The sequence below is a fragment of the Drosophila simulans genome, chromosome 3L (assembly GCF_016746395.2).
Source record: "Drosophila simulans strain w501 chromosome 3L, Prin_Dsim_3.1, whole genome shotgun sequence".
Classification (NCBI taxonomy): domain Eukaryota; kingdom Metazoa; phylum Arthropoda; class Insecta; order Diptera; family Drosophilidae; genus Drosophila; species Drosophila simulans.
The window spans coordinates 14,039,313-14,058,975 of NC_052522.2; the positions used below are offsets into that span (position 1 = coordinate 14,039,313).

The 19,663-nt window shown below is 39.9% G+C and overlaps 1 protein-coding gene across 1 annotated transcript in view; it reads left to right on the forward strand.

Moving 5' to 3' along the window:
* Positions 1 to 1,059: 1,059 nt before the first annotated feature.
* LOC6738031 (frizzled) overlaps positions 1,060 to 19,663 on the forward strand; it is an 88,673-nt gene continuing 70,069 nt past the window's right edge. The window contains exon 1 of the mRNA XM_016171478.2: positions 1,060 to 2,467. Within this exon, the coding sequence (XP_016031844.2) occupies positions 1,796 to 2,467 (672 nt within the window). The 5' untranslated portion in view covers positions 1,060 to 1,795. The remainder of the gene's footprint in view (positions 2,468 to 19,663) is intronic.

Genomic DNA, 19,663 nt, shown 5'->3' on the forward strand with positions numbered 1-19,663 from the left:
GCAATAAGTTCTCTTCACTCATGCTAAAGCTCAGATTAAACGCAAGTTAATGACTTAATTAACTGCCGGGAAAAGGCGAGCAAGTAAACAAACAACAGCAAAAACTAAAGATAAAGATAAATGGTAAATGCAAGTGCGCAGAGAAATGGTCGGCGATAAAAATTGTCGCAGAAATCAAGGAAATTAACGCGTGCAAATATGTATTTGCCGGAGAAGAGTAATTATTATAGGTCTATTCCAGTAGAGGGCTAATGTCTTCTAACGGCACTTGCAACAGCTGAAGATTACCAAAGAACAGTGGGAAGTGTAACGGACATCGATGGATTGATATAAAAAGATAAGAAGGTGCGGTGACCTAAGCAATGTGACATTTTAGAAACTGGAAAATATTTAGCTGATATTTGTCATATTCGGACTGAAAGGTTGTATACTCATTTCATTTTTTGATATGGATTTTATTTTGGCAAAATGATTTGATTCCAGTCTATTTATTTTATAGTAATTTTCGATGCAGCACTTATTTCTTTTATTCATCTTATATGCATCAGATTGTTCCTCATTTATAATATCGAAAAAATGGTTAATTTAATTATTATTTAAATCGGAATCTACAAATATTTACGTATTACAAAGTAAATATCGAGGTTCAATTTTCCATTGACCGAGAGCAACACCTAGAATTGGGCACAGCTTCCGGCCCTAATTTCCTATTAGCCCTGTCGATTGCATAATCATCTTGAATTCTAATTAATTAAATGGTCCCTTATTTAGTTGTTTGTTGATGCTTTCTTTTTCCTGTCTACTAATCAACAGGAGGCCAAGAAGTTAAGAGGAGACAGAGTGCGAGCGGGACAGCATCCAAACAAAAGGCATAACAGCCCTGTCTTTCACTTCGCTCTCTCCGGCTCTCTGGCGCTCCCATCGAGAGCGTCAAATTCAAGGTCGCCCCCAGTGCTATACTACAAAGCGTATAGCTGAATAAAACCTCCTCTCACACCATTCGAGTGAAAGAGCGCATATTCAGCGTGTGAGCAGGAGAACGAGACTGCGAGAGAGCGGCTTGGAAAGAGCCCCATGTTTTCAGTTCCTCAGTTTGTCAGCGTATGCCCTGCCATGCGGATGTGCTCGCGGATTGATTTCGACTCGAACTCCGGCTCCGTTTTCGTGTTTTAACGTAAGTCCCGTTCGAGGGAAGTGGAATTCGACTCCGTTTGTTCGGTTATTTTTTGCGCGCTTTTCGAAAAAGTGAAAGAAATAAAGAAATTCAAAAAGCGGGGGAGGCATATATGATACATAGCTAACGGTATTTATGTGCAAACAGCAAGATAAAAATGTGGCTGCTAGAAAAGTAAAGCCCGGTACTTTGCCAGATAAAAGCCAACGCCAATAAGTCCTAAAGACCACCAAAAATTAAATTTTGACACAATAATATTTTGGCAACAACAAATAGGAAAGTCGAATTCAAACGGTTAAACAAAATGAAAGCCTGCAAATAACGAAAATAAGCCTAAAACAAAAATAAAGAGCAAAAGCAAACGCAAATAAGAGAATAGAGAGAAATATTTATTATTTGCTTATAAGGCCAAACTAAATATTTGCCGCCGGCAAATGTTTAAAAGGTGTTAAGTGTTTCGTGGGAGTGAAGTTTTTAAACAGGAAAAATAAATCAAATAAATATTCAATGGTGTATAAGTGAGTGCAAGTAGATGAGCAACATGTGTGTGTTTTAAAGTGTTCAAAGAGATCGAGAAAAAGCCCCAAAAGTTCTTTGACAGCGATATCGAAAAATTCCAAAATGTGGCGTCAGATCCTGTTTATTTTACCCACCCTGATACAGGGGGTCCAGCGCTACGATCTGAGCCCCCTCGATGCGAGTCCGTACTATCGCAGCGGCGGGGGACTAATGGCCAGTTCTGGGACCGAACTGGATGGACTGCCCCATCACAATCGCTGCGAACCCATCACCATATCGATCTGCAAGAACATACCCTATAACATGACCATTATGCCGAATCTTATTGGCCATACCAAGCAGGAGGAGGCGGGTCTGGAGGTCCATCAGTTTGCTCCGCTCGTGAAGATCGGCTGCAGTGATGACCTCCAGTTATTCCTCTGTTCCCTGTACGTTCCGGTCTGCACAATTTTGGAGCGACCCATTCCGCCCTGTCGATCTCTGTGCGAATCGGCGCGGGTATGTGAAAAGTTGATGAAAACCTACAACTTCAACTGGCCGGAAAATCTGGAGTGCTCCAAGTTTCCCGTCCATGGAGGCGAGGATTTGTGCGTGGCGGAGAATACCACATCCTCGGCCTCCACGGCGGCCACGCCCACAAGAAGTGTGGCTAAGGTCACCACCCGTAAACACCAGACGGGCGTAGAAAGTCCGCACCGAAACATCGGATTCGTGTGCCCCGTGCAACTGAAAACGCCGCTGGGCATGGGCTACGAACTAAAAGTTGGCGGAAAGGTAAGTTCTTTAATAAAAATAAAATCACTAAAAAGCTCCGAATTTATGCATTAAGTATTATTGTTAAATATATTATGATCATGACAAAAGTTAAAAAAAAGTTTGATAATCATCCGTCGGGTGAGCACAAACTTTTGACCATGACAAAACTAAAAACGAAGTTACACACGAATGTTTTTAGAATGCTTATGCTAAAATGTACTAAATGTATGCTTTATGTACCCCAAACCTTTTAGTGAGTATTTCGTTTATTTGTGGAACTTAATATGCCACATTTTTGTTGGCCCCATGTAGGTCAATGATTTTTTTATGTCTTCATTTGAACTCCAGACTCAATTTGTAGAGCAGCGTAGAAGTAGGGAAAAAATGCATATCCTGTTGCGCCGAGAAAACAATTTCCAACCACCAGGGAAAACAGCAGGAGGTCCTTGGCAGGCCAGGAATAACGAGAAGAAGGAGAGAAGACCGACGAGCCCGCATTCTACCTGCCCGCAGCTCACAAAAGATGGTTAACAGCGGCAGGTAGATCGTTTTTTTTGGCTTCGGTTGAGGAAAGGTAAACCAGTTCTTTTTGGAGTTGTGTAATTTGTAATGCCTGCTTAAAAGTATTCCCGAAAAGAAGTAAAAAAAAATGTAACATGAACCATAGAATGTTTAATAACTTGAACTGAGGGTCAGCCTGTTGCATTTTCACGTTCTTTAATTAATTTTCCACCCGTTTCCCTTAGCAGCTTTTTTTCGGGTTATTAAGCCCCTCAGCAGACTGATTTTCCACGATTTATTTTCTGTTGGTTTTGGATGAGTGATGATCATCGTATATGTATGTGTTTCCAATGTGTTTATCTCTTGCTATTTTTAGCCGTCACTCTGTTGTTGCCGGCTGCCATAAGTAAAGCGCATTAAATACTTCGAGGCAGGATAATTCACACTTCCCTTAGTGTCTGGATATCTGGCGGATACATGTGTATCTCTTAGCTACTTTAGCATTGCGATTCCTCGTTGTTTTTTTTTCTTTCGTCTCACTCGCTTTTTCTTGATTGGTCTCGTTTTTCCTTGGCTGTGTGTCATCAGTTCCTCTTGGCCTTGCTGCCTTCTTTCCATCCCCATATCATCATGGCTGTCAGCATCTTTGGTTTAGCCGGAGTCCCCAGACCCCGTGCTTAAATGCCTTTTGAGAGCTGCGTGCGAAATTTAGCAGCTTGTTTGCCTGGATTGCATTTGGCCCACATCACGATTGTCTGTAAGAGTATCTGCAAATGAATCCGTATCTGTATCTCTGTGTGTTTTGGCCCTGTTTGCCGTGCTTTATGAGCTAGATAGGTCTCTTTGTCTGCTAATGATAATGGCGCCGTGTGAGAGCGTGAATTAATGCTTATTGGATAGATAATGATCCAACCATATAAACATATAATAGCCATGTTAGAAACTAGTGGTATTTACAAGCGTTTCACAACGGCTCTACAGGTACGAGTTAAAGTTATTTTCAGATAAGAAATTAGTCGAAATCACACTTTTAATCTTTATGATTAATGGACAAAGAATTATATTTGTACCCAGAGAAATATTGTTGATTGATATTAAAAGAGACTTTTACTAAAAGAAACCCTTTCGAACCGAGCTGTTAAAACAAAATAATATTTGTTTTGCGCTATAGAATAAAACCATTAAGTTGTCGATTTCATCTCGAATGCCTAAAATAACATTATTGCCCGACACCTTTGAACGATTTAACCCAAAGGCAACTCCTAACATGTTCCCTAAAGTCAGCAGAGTATATTAAATATTAATTCCATTCATCTAGGCTAATTTTTCAATTTTCCTCTTTGATATTTCCCGATTGGCTTGTCAGCCAGACCTTTTTGACTAAATTAACCAGTCACTCTCGTTGAAATTCGTGCCAACAAAAATCTGGCATACAAAATATGTAATTTCGCAAATCAATTACCCAAACCAACGGGCAAAACACAGCCGGATGAATTAGAGTGAGAAATGCCGAATGGAATTAGTTGAAAATTCCCTCAGTCTGTGCTGAAATAATCATAGGCGAAAACCCGTAGGGCATGACACAACTCAACCCTTTTGCCGCATTTCACAGTCCTTTTTCTTGGCCTTTTCTTGCCCCGAATCCATTATGCAAAGGCTGTGGTGCGGGGTAGGAAAATCTGTTTTCCTTCTGAAAGGAAACTGAGTGGAAAGCCAGCAGTCATAAGAGGGCACAATCAATTACGGATTCGTTCACAATTAAAAGTCCTGGTCGGGGGCGAGTCTCCGCTCCGGATGAATCAATTTAGGGCCTACAAATAATCCCCAAATCGGTCTGATTCTCTTTCACTTCACCCCTCTAAATGCGTCGAAAGCGTTCTAAATGAGGCTTTTAATGGATTTACGATTTCCTAAACAACCAAACTGAAATCCTTCCCGCCTTTCCGCAAACTAAACTGTTGTCCTTTCGCGCTCTTTGATTAATTTATTTTCGGCTGCCATGGGTTAGGCGGTGTTTGCAATCGGGGCACGGGCATTCCGGATCAAAGTGGGCGTTGGGTGGCGTTCGTCTGGTTGCCCAGTTGTCTACACATGTAGCCATCAATCGGACATTGCCCCACGGTAATCTGTTTGCTCTGAAAAGGTTTTGACGTCATCTAATGGTATACGTTTCGGTGGAATTCGACACGGAAAAGGGATAATGATGGCCGGAAGTAAATGGGAAGCTCAGTAGGATATTGAAGACATGAACACAAATACCAACGATTTTTCGTTGGGAAAATATAAACACTCAAACAGCTGAGCTGAATAGTAATTTCAAAACAATTGACAGAATGAAGAAAAATCTAAAGGATCAGTACAGACTTCATCGCTATATGTATGTTACATCAGAATGTTTTTTACGATACGATAGAATACGATTTCTGAAGGGATCAATCGTTTACTTTTTTGTTGATCATAGTATATTTGCGTGGAGTCTTATATCAGTTCTACATTAAAAATCAATACAAAACAAACTTGCATAAAAAAACAGAACCTTTTTCTTTAAAAAAAGCCTTAACGAAATCCCTAAACTACTGGACTTATATTTATTGTCAGGGCCACTTTTATACTCCGGCAGTTATCGACATCATTACCAGCAGCTCATCAGCAACAATTCACCGTTAAGCCGTGGGATAATCTCTCATTGGGTTTTCCACCCAACCTTCTTGTATTTCCTTCTGCTATCTGTGCAATTTATCCCTTAATTTGGGCCTTAATATATGTACCAAACTATGGAAGAGGCTTTTGTTGTTTTTGCCATGTCGGTTTTTCTCCATTAAAACTATAATCCACTTTATATTTCACGCTTGAGCTGTTCAATTTATAACCAATAAATGTTAAGCCGATGACGATTATTTATTTATTTTAACACGTATCTCGTTTCCCCCCAACGATGCGTGGAGAAATTGCAACAAAAGCGTTTTCAACTCAATTAATTTGATGGGGGAAGGGAAAATCTACTTCCGGCTACTTAAGCACAGACAAACAATGATACAGGAAGTGGGCGGCAGGAAAGCTAGCGTGTCCCTGTAAATCCATAAAAATGACCATAGAATCGCAAGCAATTTATCCCCACACGCTCTTCTGCCCGCCACATCTTTTGTTAGCTGGCCTGGTCCAAAGCGATAAGGACAACAAAATCGTTTTGTCTAACGCAAGCCAATGTCCTGCAGGACATTGTAACTGTATGCGATGACAAGGCGAAAACCAGTTAGCCCTGTGACAACCAAGAACGAAAGTAAAAGCTTAAAAATAAAATATTTACCAAGAAACTACAAATATTTTCATTCATTCGTACACTTGAGACTTCAGACCCACACAGAAAACGCTTTCGAGCTGAAGTTACAAATCGCAGATTGACAACAGTCCCCGTGCTCCGATTTTTATGACACAACTTTTGAGCCGCCCACAGAAGTTGATTTTGATTTGATATATATACATATATTTTCAAGCTCCATCCATTGAATTTGATTTGGAACTGCTAACAATATGCTAATGCTTCGCTTTGACTTTCGCCTGACAGCGGACCAGTAAACATGTTTAAATATTTAATTACTGCTAGCCGTTTAATGACAGTCCATTTGGCGGCCATTTTACCATTTACCATTTGCCTTAATAACTCTGGCTAACCGCACCCCAAAAATGCAATTCACAATTCAGTTGTCACCTCTAACGGCTCCCAAAAATGCACTTTTTTGTTTCTATTTTGCGTCTACTAAATCTAAACGTTGTGCAGTTGGCTATTTTGTGTTCGCTGCAATTTGAATGCAGCACAAAAAGTATCTGGCAACGAAATGTTCAGTTTTTATTTCTGGCTAATTTTAAAGTAAAACAAGAAATGAAAATTGCTACATGTTTCAAAATAATGTGAGTTAGTTGAAATTCGTTTGGTTTATTCGTTTTTATATCTCTTCATAACGTCATTTCAAAGAAAATCATAGTTAGGCACAATATCTATATGTAAATATGTATACAATGTTTCTTCCGAAAAAACTTGTATTTGCTTTTTAATTTTCGCAAAACTTTTCTGTTCCCTTAGAGCGATTTCCGCATTTGTCGGATGAACTAGAGCATGAAACTGAAACACATATTCGCCCATATTGTTTGTCCCTTTTAATCAGAGAACTAACGCCCCGTGTGCTGAACTAAGCCCCCACAAAAGCCCCTCAATGCGAACCTACATCGGTGCCATTCACATCTTTTTGTTAGGCTCTTGCCACAGGATTCTTTCAATGAAGTGGCTTTCATTTGCACCTATGTGCACCGCAGTGCTCCACTTTGCGAAAAGTCCACCCTCTTCAGGCCATACAAAATTTGACACAATTAAAAACAAAAGGAGAACGAACACAAATGTCAACCTCGTCTTCTGTTGTTTGCTGTCTGTTTTGCTGTTTTGCATTGTTCTGTGAAGCGCTGCGCCATTTTGCGATGGCAAAAGGCATCTTACAGATACTTCAGATACCCCCAGATTCAGATCCAGATACATTATGCAGGACTGGGGCCCGCCGTATGTAAGCCAGTCTGTCTGATGAATTTATAATGCCCATTGTCTGTTTGGGCCCAGACAATGGGCAAACAAAAGTAAAACCGAAGGAGCCATAACTCCTTTGCAAATAAACTGAAATATTTGGGTCCCGCCAAAGATGGCTGACTGACATACTAAGTGGACCCTTTCGCAGAGGCCAATAAACCTCAATATTTTTAGATTGGAAATGGAACTCCTTGGAGCTACAAATTGGCTTCGTCTGTTGGAAGTCAGTTAACACCTCGCATACCCGACACAAGACTTAATTAAAAACTCAACTGAAATGGGCAAAAAAAAGGAAGCCACGCAGGCGCTCAAAGTCCACAGATGGAAAGGCTGAAAACGAGTTTGTTGGGGACAAAAAATAAACCGGGCAAACCGAAAAGGCAAATCATAAATTTTATGCTCCAACTGAGTGAGGAAAGGAGGAGCAGTCACACAAACCCGTCCTGTTTGCATGTAGGTTGAATCGTACCTATATGTAAGTCATATATGTTATATAGGATATATGGCAATGAGAAGAAAACAAAGTTGTTAAATATTTACGGTGCATCGGATGATCAAAGAGGGATTCATTAGAAAGGATTGCCGTGTTTCAAGATATAAAGATAATGTTCTGCTGTAATCCTTTGCGCAATGGCCAAAACACACTCATAAAACGAGCCAATAAAATGGGAATGGCTTTGGAACAGGAAGTATAAATTAAAAAACCGCAGTAAACAATTAAGATCTGTGTTAGTTGGATCGTCTAACGAAACCAAGTGCTTTAAAGCAAATTATTGGAACTAATCAAGTTTCCGAATTTATGTTTCGATTGTAGTCTTTTACTTTTTATTGCATACAATTTCTTTTAAAAACATATGATAAACATGATTTGATATGATGTAAGAACAGCCGTCTATAGATCAATATCAATTAAGAAATAAATATCCCAGCCTACGTGGCTCACTTATCAAAACCCCCACTTCAACACGCGATTAACGATAATCATCTGAAATTCTCCACTTTTTCTAAGTTGGGTAACACTCCTCTGTGAAAAACTCGACACATCCAAATAGAGAAAGTTCTGTGCAACATACTGCAGGCATGTAGGAAGAAAAAAGTAAAACGATTCTGGAATCTCAAGCAAGCAAAAATCATTCAATTAACGTTAAACCCGCTCCCGCCCCCAAAAACTCGCATGACAGTATGTTGGAAAACTGCGCAAACAGCCATTAGTTAGATATAATTTAGCTCTGTAGTTATGGCCATAATGCAGCTACTTAAATGCAACTCAAATCTGTGGGCCAGTGCGGGGGCTCTTGGCGGATGCTTTACTCAAAAATGCTGACAGTGGCTATTAATTAAAGTGCAGACACACCACGGAACTGTGTGTGGAGATCCAGATGAGCAGCTGAAGACCGGGGACAACTACAAATGGATAACGATCGGGGTTTTCTGCGGGGGAAACGGGGTCTTCAGCAGCCATAACAAGGCATCTGTAATCATCTTCAATCATAACACAGACATTCAGGCACGCACACAGCCATTTGAAGTTATGTATCTGTGTGTGCCACTAATGAACCAACTTAAAATTGTCATAACTGTAAATCATCTCGGACTTGTGGAGCGTGCATATGTGGAGCAATCAGTTAAGACCCTCGAGAAGACAAAGCCATGTGGTCGTAGGCGTGGGTTGGTATATAATCAAAACTAATACAAAAATGCGGTATTTTATGTAATCTAGGTTTTATTGTAGGAGCCTTTAGGTTTAGATCAAGGGTTAAGATTTCCAACTGTTAAGAGTAAAGATAGATAACCTTGGTGATGATGGGCACCACCACGCTGCTAAAGAAAATTATAAAACTGTGTGATGTTCAACTAAAAGCCAAGAGTCAAGTTGGCCCAACGAATACGGCCAAATGCTGGCCAGCTATGCTTTGGGACATCTGATGTCTGACTGATGTTCGGATCAATCATGCGACATTTGGCGACTCAAATTGGATTGTCGCGTTAATTACAATGAGGGAATCGGAATGGGAACAGGCGAAGGATGATGAGCATTCATCCTGATTTCCCCTCTTATGACGAATCGCATGGCCAGCAATGATTTGTAATACGCCTGGATATATGTTTACGGCAGAGCGAAATTGCGTTTGGGAGATAATTTGCAGCTTTCCTTACACACTCTCCCTCGGCTTCCTGACATTACGTCAAATGAAATTTCCCTTTTTTGACAAGTGGAAATTGATTTCTTTTTTTTTTGACTCCATTTTCATGGGTATGTGCGTTGCTATCGAGATTTGCGTGACGCGTCACAAAACTTCGATTGTTCCGAATGGCATGGGAAGGTCTCTTTTGATTTATGTCGGAGCCATAAAAACTAGTTCCCATTTTGCCGGAGAACGAAGGTTTCGGGATGTGGAGCTGCGGAGCTGGGGCGTTGTTCACATTACAGTGAGAAATTCGGTGTAATTTGGCGCATGTTTTTAGCTAAACACTTCTTATCAGGCAAATTGGTTGATTGGCTGTGTGGCAGGAGAAAATAGAGCTTTGCATGTTGATGAATTTTTGGCGTGTGCGTCGTCTAAATCGTGACCAAATTGTGTTGGGTTTACGAGCACGGTCTACGGATCCACATTTGTGCATGTTTTTGTTGGATAAAATACCCCAAGACACGAAAGATTCGCTTTTTTTTGGGGAGTGGGTGAATAAGTCAAATGTTTTGCGAGCCCCATGAAATGTGGAAAAGGTTATTTATGTGCCGAAATGAAAGTTGAGAATAAATGGTTATATGGGTCAGGACTAAGGAGAAAATAAGGTGGATAAGTCAGGGAAAATGCGGAAGTTCTTGTTGTGGATTTTGAATGACTCTATTATGAAAATGAAGGGGACTAACATGTTTTTATGGAAAATATACAAATTTTTGTTTTAAATTATTATGAATAGGTGTTTGATACGAAACTGATTTTTCTCACTGCAATCTCAAACTGGTTGTTTGGCAAGGCAAACCAATTGAAATATTCACATCCACACGGGCCTCAAAAACTCAATCTCTGGCAATCAATTAGATGCCTCTTCCAAGCAGGAGAATAGCAAAAAAAAATCATTTTTCATGCAATTAAAAGCGAAGCAGAGTCCCAGCTTTAATTGAATAACACAAGCAAGTACAGAATTGCAGAAGCACACAAAAAATTGTCGTAAAAATCGTACGGCCCAGCCCATCGGGAGATGTCGATAGCACGAGATGCCGGCCAGTCCGTCTGACACGTGTCTCAAAGTAAAGTTTAATTTAATTAAAATCTCTGTATTCACTTCGAGGGAGATTGGCACAGGGACCGAGTCCCCCTGCAGATCATCTGCAGCACGCATACCGGACAAGCAAACACAATCAGAGCACCTGCAGATACTGGTTGAAGTTGCAGCCTCAGCATCCATCTGACTCTGTATCTGGATCTGGGAAATCGGGCTGAGTGTTCCATCTCGGGCTTAAAAATACTTAAAGTGCGGTGTGATAAAAAAAGAAACTAGCCCGCATGACAGCTTTTAAGGGTCTTTTGACTGGTTCTTCAGGTTGTGAAGTGGGAATGTTCGATATTGGCGCTGTTTGATTGAAGGCAGTTACACATCACATAGGACAGATGTCTTGTGAAATATGTACACCACTAAAAAGAAATATAGTTTTTAAAAAACGAAATAATATTTAGTTCAACTGGATTTAATGATTTTTGAAATTACAAAATTATTGTAGTGTGTGCGCATTCATTTTTATATATATTTTTAATTATATATAATATTTATATTAAATATTATATTTAATTTTACCCATACATTTATATATTTTAATTAATTTTTGACATATACTAGGGTATTCAGAACTGACCATCTGTGTGCAATAAAAGCCTTTCTTATTCAAAACCCTCGATATTCTAGAACCCTAGCTCAGTCAATCTAGCACACATTTACTCACTTCCCTTTCGCTTGCATAGCAGGTGAGCAAACAATCAAGCAGAATGCTGATTTTTTTCCAACATCCGTTGCAGACTGGACATATTTTTGTGGTCAGCTTTGGCATATGTGTGTGTGTGTGTACCCCACCTGCTCTCACCTGGGTACCCCCACCTGGCTAAATGCAACGGCAGCTCCTTGGGCTTATGCATAACCAGCATTGCATGTTGGCCACCTGTCAATGCATCGAGTGAAAATTGCTGGCCATGTCAGGGAGCCGAGGACCTTATATGGCTGGCCGGCATAACGCCTATGGCCATCGAACTATTACCAGAGCATTATTATAATGCCGAGCCAAAAGCAAGCCAACCCGAATCGAGCCATTAATAGCTGTGGTCTATATGGTGTGCCACTTTTTGTGCGAAAAGATTTACAATTAAAGTTGGCGATTAAATTGTTGCGATAGCCTTGCCTCGATTACCAATATGCCTTGCTTCGATTATATTATTTGCAGAGTGAAAGCCCCCGACTCGGACTCAAACTCAATCGATGGCTATCTGAGCCGATAGATCGATCTGAGCACATTTATCTTGGGCATTGGCTCGTAAGTGTAACTTTTAGTGCGTAATTTATGGCCATTGCTCTGCCTGTGAGTTTATCTTGAAAGGAAATTTGCTCGGCGATAAAACGATAAACGATAAGCGCGCTTACTGCTTTTGGTGTGTCCGAAGTGGGCGGTTAGGGGCGGCATGGCCACCAAATCAATTTGCCACGGCTAATATGGGTTAAATGCCATGATTTCTATTTTTTGCGATATCGAATTACAACACTAGCAGTTATTTAGCACATTTATGTGCCGTTATAATGGCATGGCTCAAAATATGGGTATCCGCTTTGAAGGTGAAATGAATGCAAATTGCCGCTTTAATAGCTCCTGATGGTTGAAAATTGCTTTTTAGGTTCGGCTGGCTTTTAGATTTAGGTGTTTAGGAGCTTTTATTTTGGTCCCGTACTATTTTATTGTTGAGAAATAATGGCTTATGGTTGTAATCAGGCCATTTCAGAAGTTGCTTACCTTTTATCGATTTGCCAATTCGGGTACCGCTGATAATTGAATTAAGAAACTGTTTTGAAACCTTTTTTTATTTTTTTTTTAATTACCATTATTAAAGAATAATGTGATTTTCTGCAACAACTGTAGTTAAAGTGATTTTAATAAATTATATGCTAGCAGCAGAATGTTTCTGGTTTATACTTCCGCGGTACAGTTCTGCTTTCCTTGACATCCAGATTAGGTACACTTAAGTACTCACTTGAAGGCTTGGCTAGCAGTCACTAGTCCACTTCTCTGATAGCCACTTCCTATGAGCCGTTGGCCCCACGGAAAGCCAGCCCCATCATTTATAACTGTCAACAGTTTTTGTGGCCCAAACGGGCCAAGTAAATGCAGAAAAAAAGCAAACTGCACACATCTAATATTTAAGCCATCAGCGTAGTCGGCAATTGCCACTCGACTTCAGCGAAGACCACCCCTTCACCTCATCCTGGCCACGTTAGCTAGACAAACAAATTATGGCTACTGTCAATAGACGAGAGTTTTTAAGCCCAGACGGTGGAAAAACAACAGCCAAACAAGTCCAACAGGAATGGGGCAGAATGGAGGTGAGAGATGCACCCACAGTTGCTGCAGTTGGACATTTGACTGATGTCTGGAGAGGAAAAGAGGCGATTTCGGCTGCAGTTTTTCTTCTTTTTACCATTCTCCACAGCCCCTTGACAAACTGTGAAAATTGCTAGCGGGCAGTTTGGGGCGGCAGCCAAAAAAGCAACAGGCAACTGGCAACTTGCAACAGCAAATCAGCGACTGTGCAACATGTTGAACTTCTCGCCAAATTGCAAATTCTAAGCCAACTCAATAATTGCCATACCAAAACGAAAAAGAAAAACAAATCGCCTGCGTTTTTCTTTTCCATTTATCCGAAATGTTTTTTATTTTATCAATTTTTTTTATTGTTCAGTTCATCGCCGCAGGACAATTTACAAAAAGATATTCAGGCCAAGCCAACAAGTTTGTCTGGATTTTATTTTTAGTTTTCATATCCTGCAGCAGTTTTTCTGTTCTCGCTAAATTATTTTACTGTATTTTTTTGTATATCTATTTTTCCTGTTTGTTGCTAAATATTTGTCTATTCTTTATTGTTTTGCAGACAAAGCTCATGGCAAGCAAAATGGCAGTGTTTTATGTTAAAGTGGCTTAAAATTTTAGATAGATTGGACAGGATTTTTAGAAATGTTATATTTCATATAAATATGAAAAGGCTTTAAGTATTCTTTAGTTAGCTAAAGGCTATGAGGAGCTTAATAGATCGTTTGCTAAATAAAAACTTAATCTAAAAGTTCTTTAAAGTGTTTAAATCGCATGAATAGTACGTATTACGAAAAACGAGTTATATCTTATTTTAAAAACCTGTTCGTATTTTTCACCTTTACTGAATTATTTAAAACTTATAAGATATATTTGTGTAATAGATTGAATTGAAAAATATTTATACTTAAATGTTATTTCATGATAAAAAGCTTCAGCAGACTAAATTTGAAATATAATGATTTATTTTGGAACCATTTTGAACCTCGGTGTGCAAATTTACATACAATTTCTGTTGTTTTCCTGTAGACAAAACTGCAATTTGCATTTGACGAATGGCCAGACAATGAAAAAGCTGACTGGAGTTAAGTGGAAATCGCAGTCTGCCGCTTGAAGCGTTTCGCCGAAAATAAAGGGCGCTGGCCCCCAAGACACGCCCACAGCTCCACCCGCCCCCCATTGACTCCTCGAATAGTGCGCTGTATTCCATTCGCTGGCATAATTAAAAACGTGCTAAGCGTTTTAACGATTCTTGGACACTGATGGCCGATCTACTGTCCCTTTCCCGCACCCTTCTTTTGTCTCCTTCCTTTCAACTTTTCCGTCTCTTTCTGTAGCCCCGACTTTTGTCTATAGCCAACGATGATATGCTGGTTTCAAGTGCTTCATACACACGATGAGAGCCAGCAGGGCATAGAATAAATGTTCAATTCAGTGCTGCCCTCTTTGTCTGTTTTGTTGTTCCATCTCTTTCACGCTGTTCCATCTTTCTTACATTTTTGTTTATTTATTATCCATTCTTTTCCTTTTTTTTTAATTTTCGTTCTTCAATGGTTTTAAAACTGAATTTCCAGCTTCAGATTTGTTAATTTTTACACTGAAAGAAGCAGGTAAAAATTAAACTAATAAAATAAATGTGCAAAGTTTCCTTTAAATATTTTCGATCATAAGAGACATAATTTTCCGCATCTATTTAAGAAACGAATTAAGTTTAAAGTATTTTCGCAATATTCAGAATTTTGTTGGTCTCTAGTGTTTATGCCACCGTTAAATGGGCGGAAAGGGCCATGATGAGGCAGCCTGCAGCCACTACGGGAAGTGCTCTAATGAGATGAGACTCGGACCCTGGCGCTGCGAATGCCCCAAGGCAGCTGTATTGCATGGCTTTTATTTTTTTTAATTACGAAAATTGGATTTTTATGTTGACGGCAGGATGGGGGAATACGAAATACAAGAGGGGCTGCGGCTAAAAACACTTGACATGCTTGGTGACGATGAGTGGCCACCAGGTTCACAACCACATGCAGCATTCAATTCTCCGCTCCCATTTCACATTTCTCATTCAACTGCAAATGAGAGTGTTGAGGTCTGCAGCCAGCATAGTGGACCATTTGATTTTTTATCTCCGGCTTAATTGAGTCGGTGGTGACTGGGGAGCCAGCACCATCCCCTCCGGCAACCCTCTAATGAAATTAGGTTAAAGCGGTTGTAAATAGGTGAGCATAAGAAAAACAGATGCCGGGGAAGCGAACTCACGTTTTATTTTTCTCCACCGCCTGAATAAGTGATTTGGTTCAGCGATATCAGCATGTGTACAAAATTACAGTCGACTCCGTTGGAGTGTCCACTTCATGCCCCCTGGCACCAGCAGTGGGTTAAGACCTGGGTGAAAGCATCGAGAATGCTTCACCGCAATTGCCGGTCATCTGGATTGGGGGGCGGTCTGACTGAACGAGCTGGTTAAAATGCTAATGATAGGATAGGTTTCTCGATCCGCGAAGGAAAGTCGGTTGGTTAACAGATCGTAACTTTGAGAGCTCTAGATTTCGTGATGAAATTTTGTACGCCTTTGGTTAGCTTAAACCTAAAATTGCCATATAAAATCGGGGTATATTCTTTTGTGAATATTTAAATGTTCTCCTGATTAAACCATTAAATTTGAAGTATTCTGCTTTTTTATATATTAATAAAGCATAAAAAAAGTTTAAAAATATACAGTGTTCTTTATTGGCATCACCATTTTATCAAAGGGTGATAACTTTTCATCACCTCTTTAGAGCACACACAAACACAAATCGAACCGCTTAATTATGTGGAAACTTAAAACTTGTCGTGCTGGGCTGCTTCCTGTTACGAAATCAAAAGGGATTACCGGCCAATTGTTGCCACTTCAAACCCGCACTTTACCACTCCTTACCCCACAAAAAACAAAATTAAAACAAGAACAATGTGAGCTTGGTGTCTGGCTGTTTATTTACCACATATCATATCGTGTTTCGCAACCGGCAAGCCCGACCACAATGTGTGCCATGATGATACGTGGGCTCTCCACTTCTCAGATTTTCTCCCTTCGGTTAGTTGTCACCCTGGCAATGACAACCACATTCAGCTCCTGGTGGTGCAGCTCATCATCTTAGCCCTGTTAGTGAATGGCGCCCAACGTGTGGGACCCGTACCCGTTTCCCTTCAGCAGCAGATACGCCACCACTACTTCCACTTTGCAGATCCATCTTCATAATGAAACGTGTCAATTTACATGAAAATGATTTTTCTCATCTCCCTAGCAAAGTGGCAACGTGTTCTTAAGCAACCCATTAGGGGCTTTCCTACCGCTTCACTTCCCTACCGCCTCTGAATCAGCTCCTTTAAGTGTTTTTTACGGCACGCTCAAACTTTTTATGGCTGCCTGCATCCTGTGATGACTCTCACGGACTGTGAGGAGAATTCTTCTCTTGTTTATTATTTAAAGCAAATTATCAAAATGCTTTTGCATATCGTAAAAAAGGATTTTTATGTTGTACATCATTAAGTATAATAATCCTGCCACTGATGTAGGACCTTCCACCGAGGGAGGAGTGAGTTCTTTTTATGGCTACTAATTTTTAAGCTGATTAAAAGCCATCAAACTGAAATCAGGAATCTTTTTGAGTGATTGTATCCCTTGCTCAAGGTGCACGGAATTCTGATGAGCCAAGAGCTTCGCTTGACTGTGTAATCGTAAAATGTTTAAGGCTTTTTCGAAGGGGAGATCAATGGCGACGGATAGTGCATTTCGTATTCCACCAACTGTGTAAAAAACTTGAAGTGCAACCCTAAAAAATTATTTGTTTGTTTATTAATTTCAAAGTTTTTCAATTAAGATGTGATAATATTGATTATTTTTTAATTATATATAATTGAAGCCTATGTGAATATCTTAGTAAATTACTTTTTTACTCTGTTTCTTTTAGGTAAGTCTACAAGTCCTGAATTTTCGACTTTAAACCCAAATTGCAAGCTCGAGAGCTTTAGCATTCATCAAGTGTGAGTAACGAAATTATTTTCAAATCCATGTGAGGCACACTAACTCAACCCTAATTCTGAGCACCAAGTCCTGGGCATCAGAGCTGCCAAAAACTTTCGCCTAAAGCCAATTGCCGAAAAGTTTTCTCCAGAGGGTTTGGACCTAAGTTGAGTGGAGATCGGAGCCCGAAAAAGGGTCAGCCATAAATACGCAAATAATTCGACGAGCCAAGTGTCGCACTCAGTTAGTTGGAATCCTAATAAAAAGTTTTATGGAGTCTTACCTGTAAGTCCCTTAACTTAACCCCTGTCAGGTGATTTGAAGAGTGAACCCTGTGGCAAAAGTTTTTGGTTTCCATTATCTGCAATGAGCCAGACGCACAATTGGTATTTTTATTTTGGCTAGCAATTACCAAAAACCAAAATTCTCTTCGAGTTGTCAAAAGTTTGGCTTTCCCTATATATGCATGTTGTCAGATAGCAAAGGTTTTTCATCTGTTCGGGATTGTCTTCGGTTGAACAAATTTGAAACAAACATTTTCTTGATTCTTTGTCAGAACTTCCGCAGCCCTATTTTATATCTTTTTGCGTATTTCGACCATCCATTGTGGCAGGTGATGCGCGGTTCTAGTTTCGGGAATTTTGGTGGAATTGCGAAAAATAACCATTTTTGTCTCTTCTAATTTTCCTATTTTTTTTTTTTTTCGTTGGAATGGCTTAATTTACTTTTCATGGAACGGAATATCCACAAAGCAAACAAAACACAGTCTCCTTTTTTTATTTTCCTGTGCTTTGTTATGCGAACCATTGACTTTTATATCCAGAGATGTGGAGAACCCGAACCTCATCGAAAAAGAGCCGAATTGAAGTTTTTCTACTGCCATTTTGTGTTTCGTACTTTTGGCTGGCACTGTTCACGCTCAAGTGAAGCGATGTTGTTTTTAGCTATTGCCTATAAATTTTCCTGTGGTCGTCGGTCTACGGGGAATGAATGGGATTTCGGGTTGAGTTAGTGTTTGCAGGGGAAGGCGTGTTTGGGGTTTCGGTATCGGTATTTTTGGTGCCATTTTTGGAGCAGCCATCCGTTCATCCATTCTTCTCCTGCTTTTTTCCACCCCTGTTTTCTCAGTTCACTCTTTCGTGTATAGGTGCGTTGGGCAACGCATTTTTGCATGCTCCATCCGCCACGCCCCAAAAACACCTACCACGCCCCCATCCAACCCACGATCCTATGTGTTGACAAATGGCTTAAAGTTTTCGGTCATGGGTCGCGTCGAGGGTAAGCTGCCTTTAATTTGAGGCAATTTGGGGGACCAGAAAAGATAGCATAGAAAAGAGAACCGAGGAAAACTAATGTCTTCAGTAGAAAAGTGAAAAACAAGTGCGTCTGAGTTTTCATGTATTTTTGTATGCACTGAATATGTGCCTTAGCTAGAGTAACTTTCTTATAAAGTTTTCTATGTTTAAAATGAGGACTTAAAAATTAGGATAACAAATTTCAGTCTCTTAATAGAACATAAATATTAGTTTATAAATTTTGAAGAACTATTTTAAAATAGCGCCCATTCTTTCTTCTTCTCCAATTATAAATAATTTATGTGATAGAGAAATGAGGCAATTAATCAAACCTCAAAGACGATAGCTTCAGATTTATTTAAACACTCGCCCGTCCAAATTGAAGTCCTTTAGCCATTCCCAACATTATTTTCAGGCCAATTTATTCATCGTCTATCAGTACTCTATCTTATTGAAAAGCAGAACCTTTAAGCCCCGCCAGCGATGACTGATAAATGTGGCCTGCGAGCGGCATTCACAATGGATTCAATGCCAAATGCTGAATCACTTCCCCAGGAACTCCATTCCGAGTCCCGTTCCCCGTGGTCCAGCAGCATTTCCCGGATCAGGAGCAGGGCTTGAAAAGCGTTTCCTGTCCGAGCGGCAGGTTGGGCCTTCATTAGCAGATAGTTTTCCATGGACGCAAAGCATTTTCCAGCAATTGAATATCCAGAGAGCCACACAAAGCATTTGAATGTTGGTCGGCATATCGACGATTTTTATTTTCCCTCTTTATTCGCTGCTGTTGCTTTTCAAGCGGAAATTAATGAGACTGACAGGCTTTTGACGCAATTTGACGCAGTTTCTGTATTTTATTTTGTGTTCCCTTTTTATATTGAATAATATTGAAATCATTTATCAGCCGGGACAAAAGAAATTGAAAAATGAGGCATGGGTCACTGAGGAATACGCGAAATCAATGGGAGATTTTGTTGTGTGTTTTACTTAATTTTGTCTGTTTTCCTACCAGTTATCACAGTGCAAAAAACACACTCTTATAATAAATTAAAATAAATGCTACATAAAAAGTCGGCGGCTTTATATTAGTTTGGTGCTCCCACCACGGGAGGCACAGTCATTGTCCAGCATCGCGGTAAAAAAAATGGAGAACTTTTGTACAAACAACTTTTCAATGGTAGTCGTATTACCAATGCGATTATATCAAGTCCGAAAATTAATCAAAGCATTTCGGTTTAACTCCGGATTGCATTCACTAAATTGAATCGGCTTAAACTTT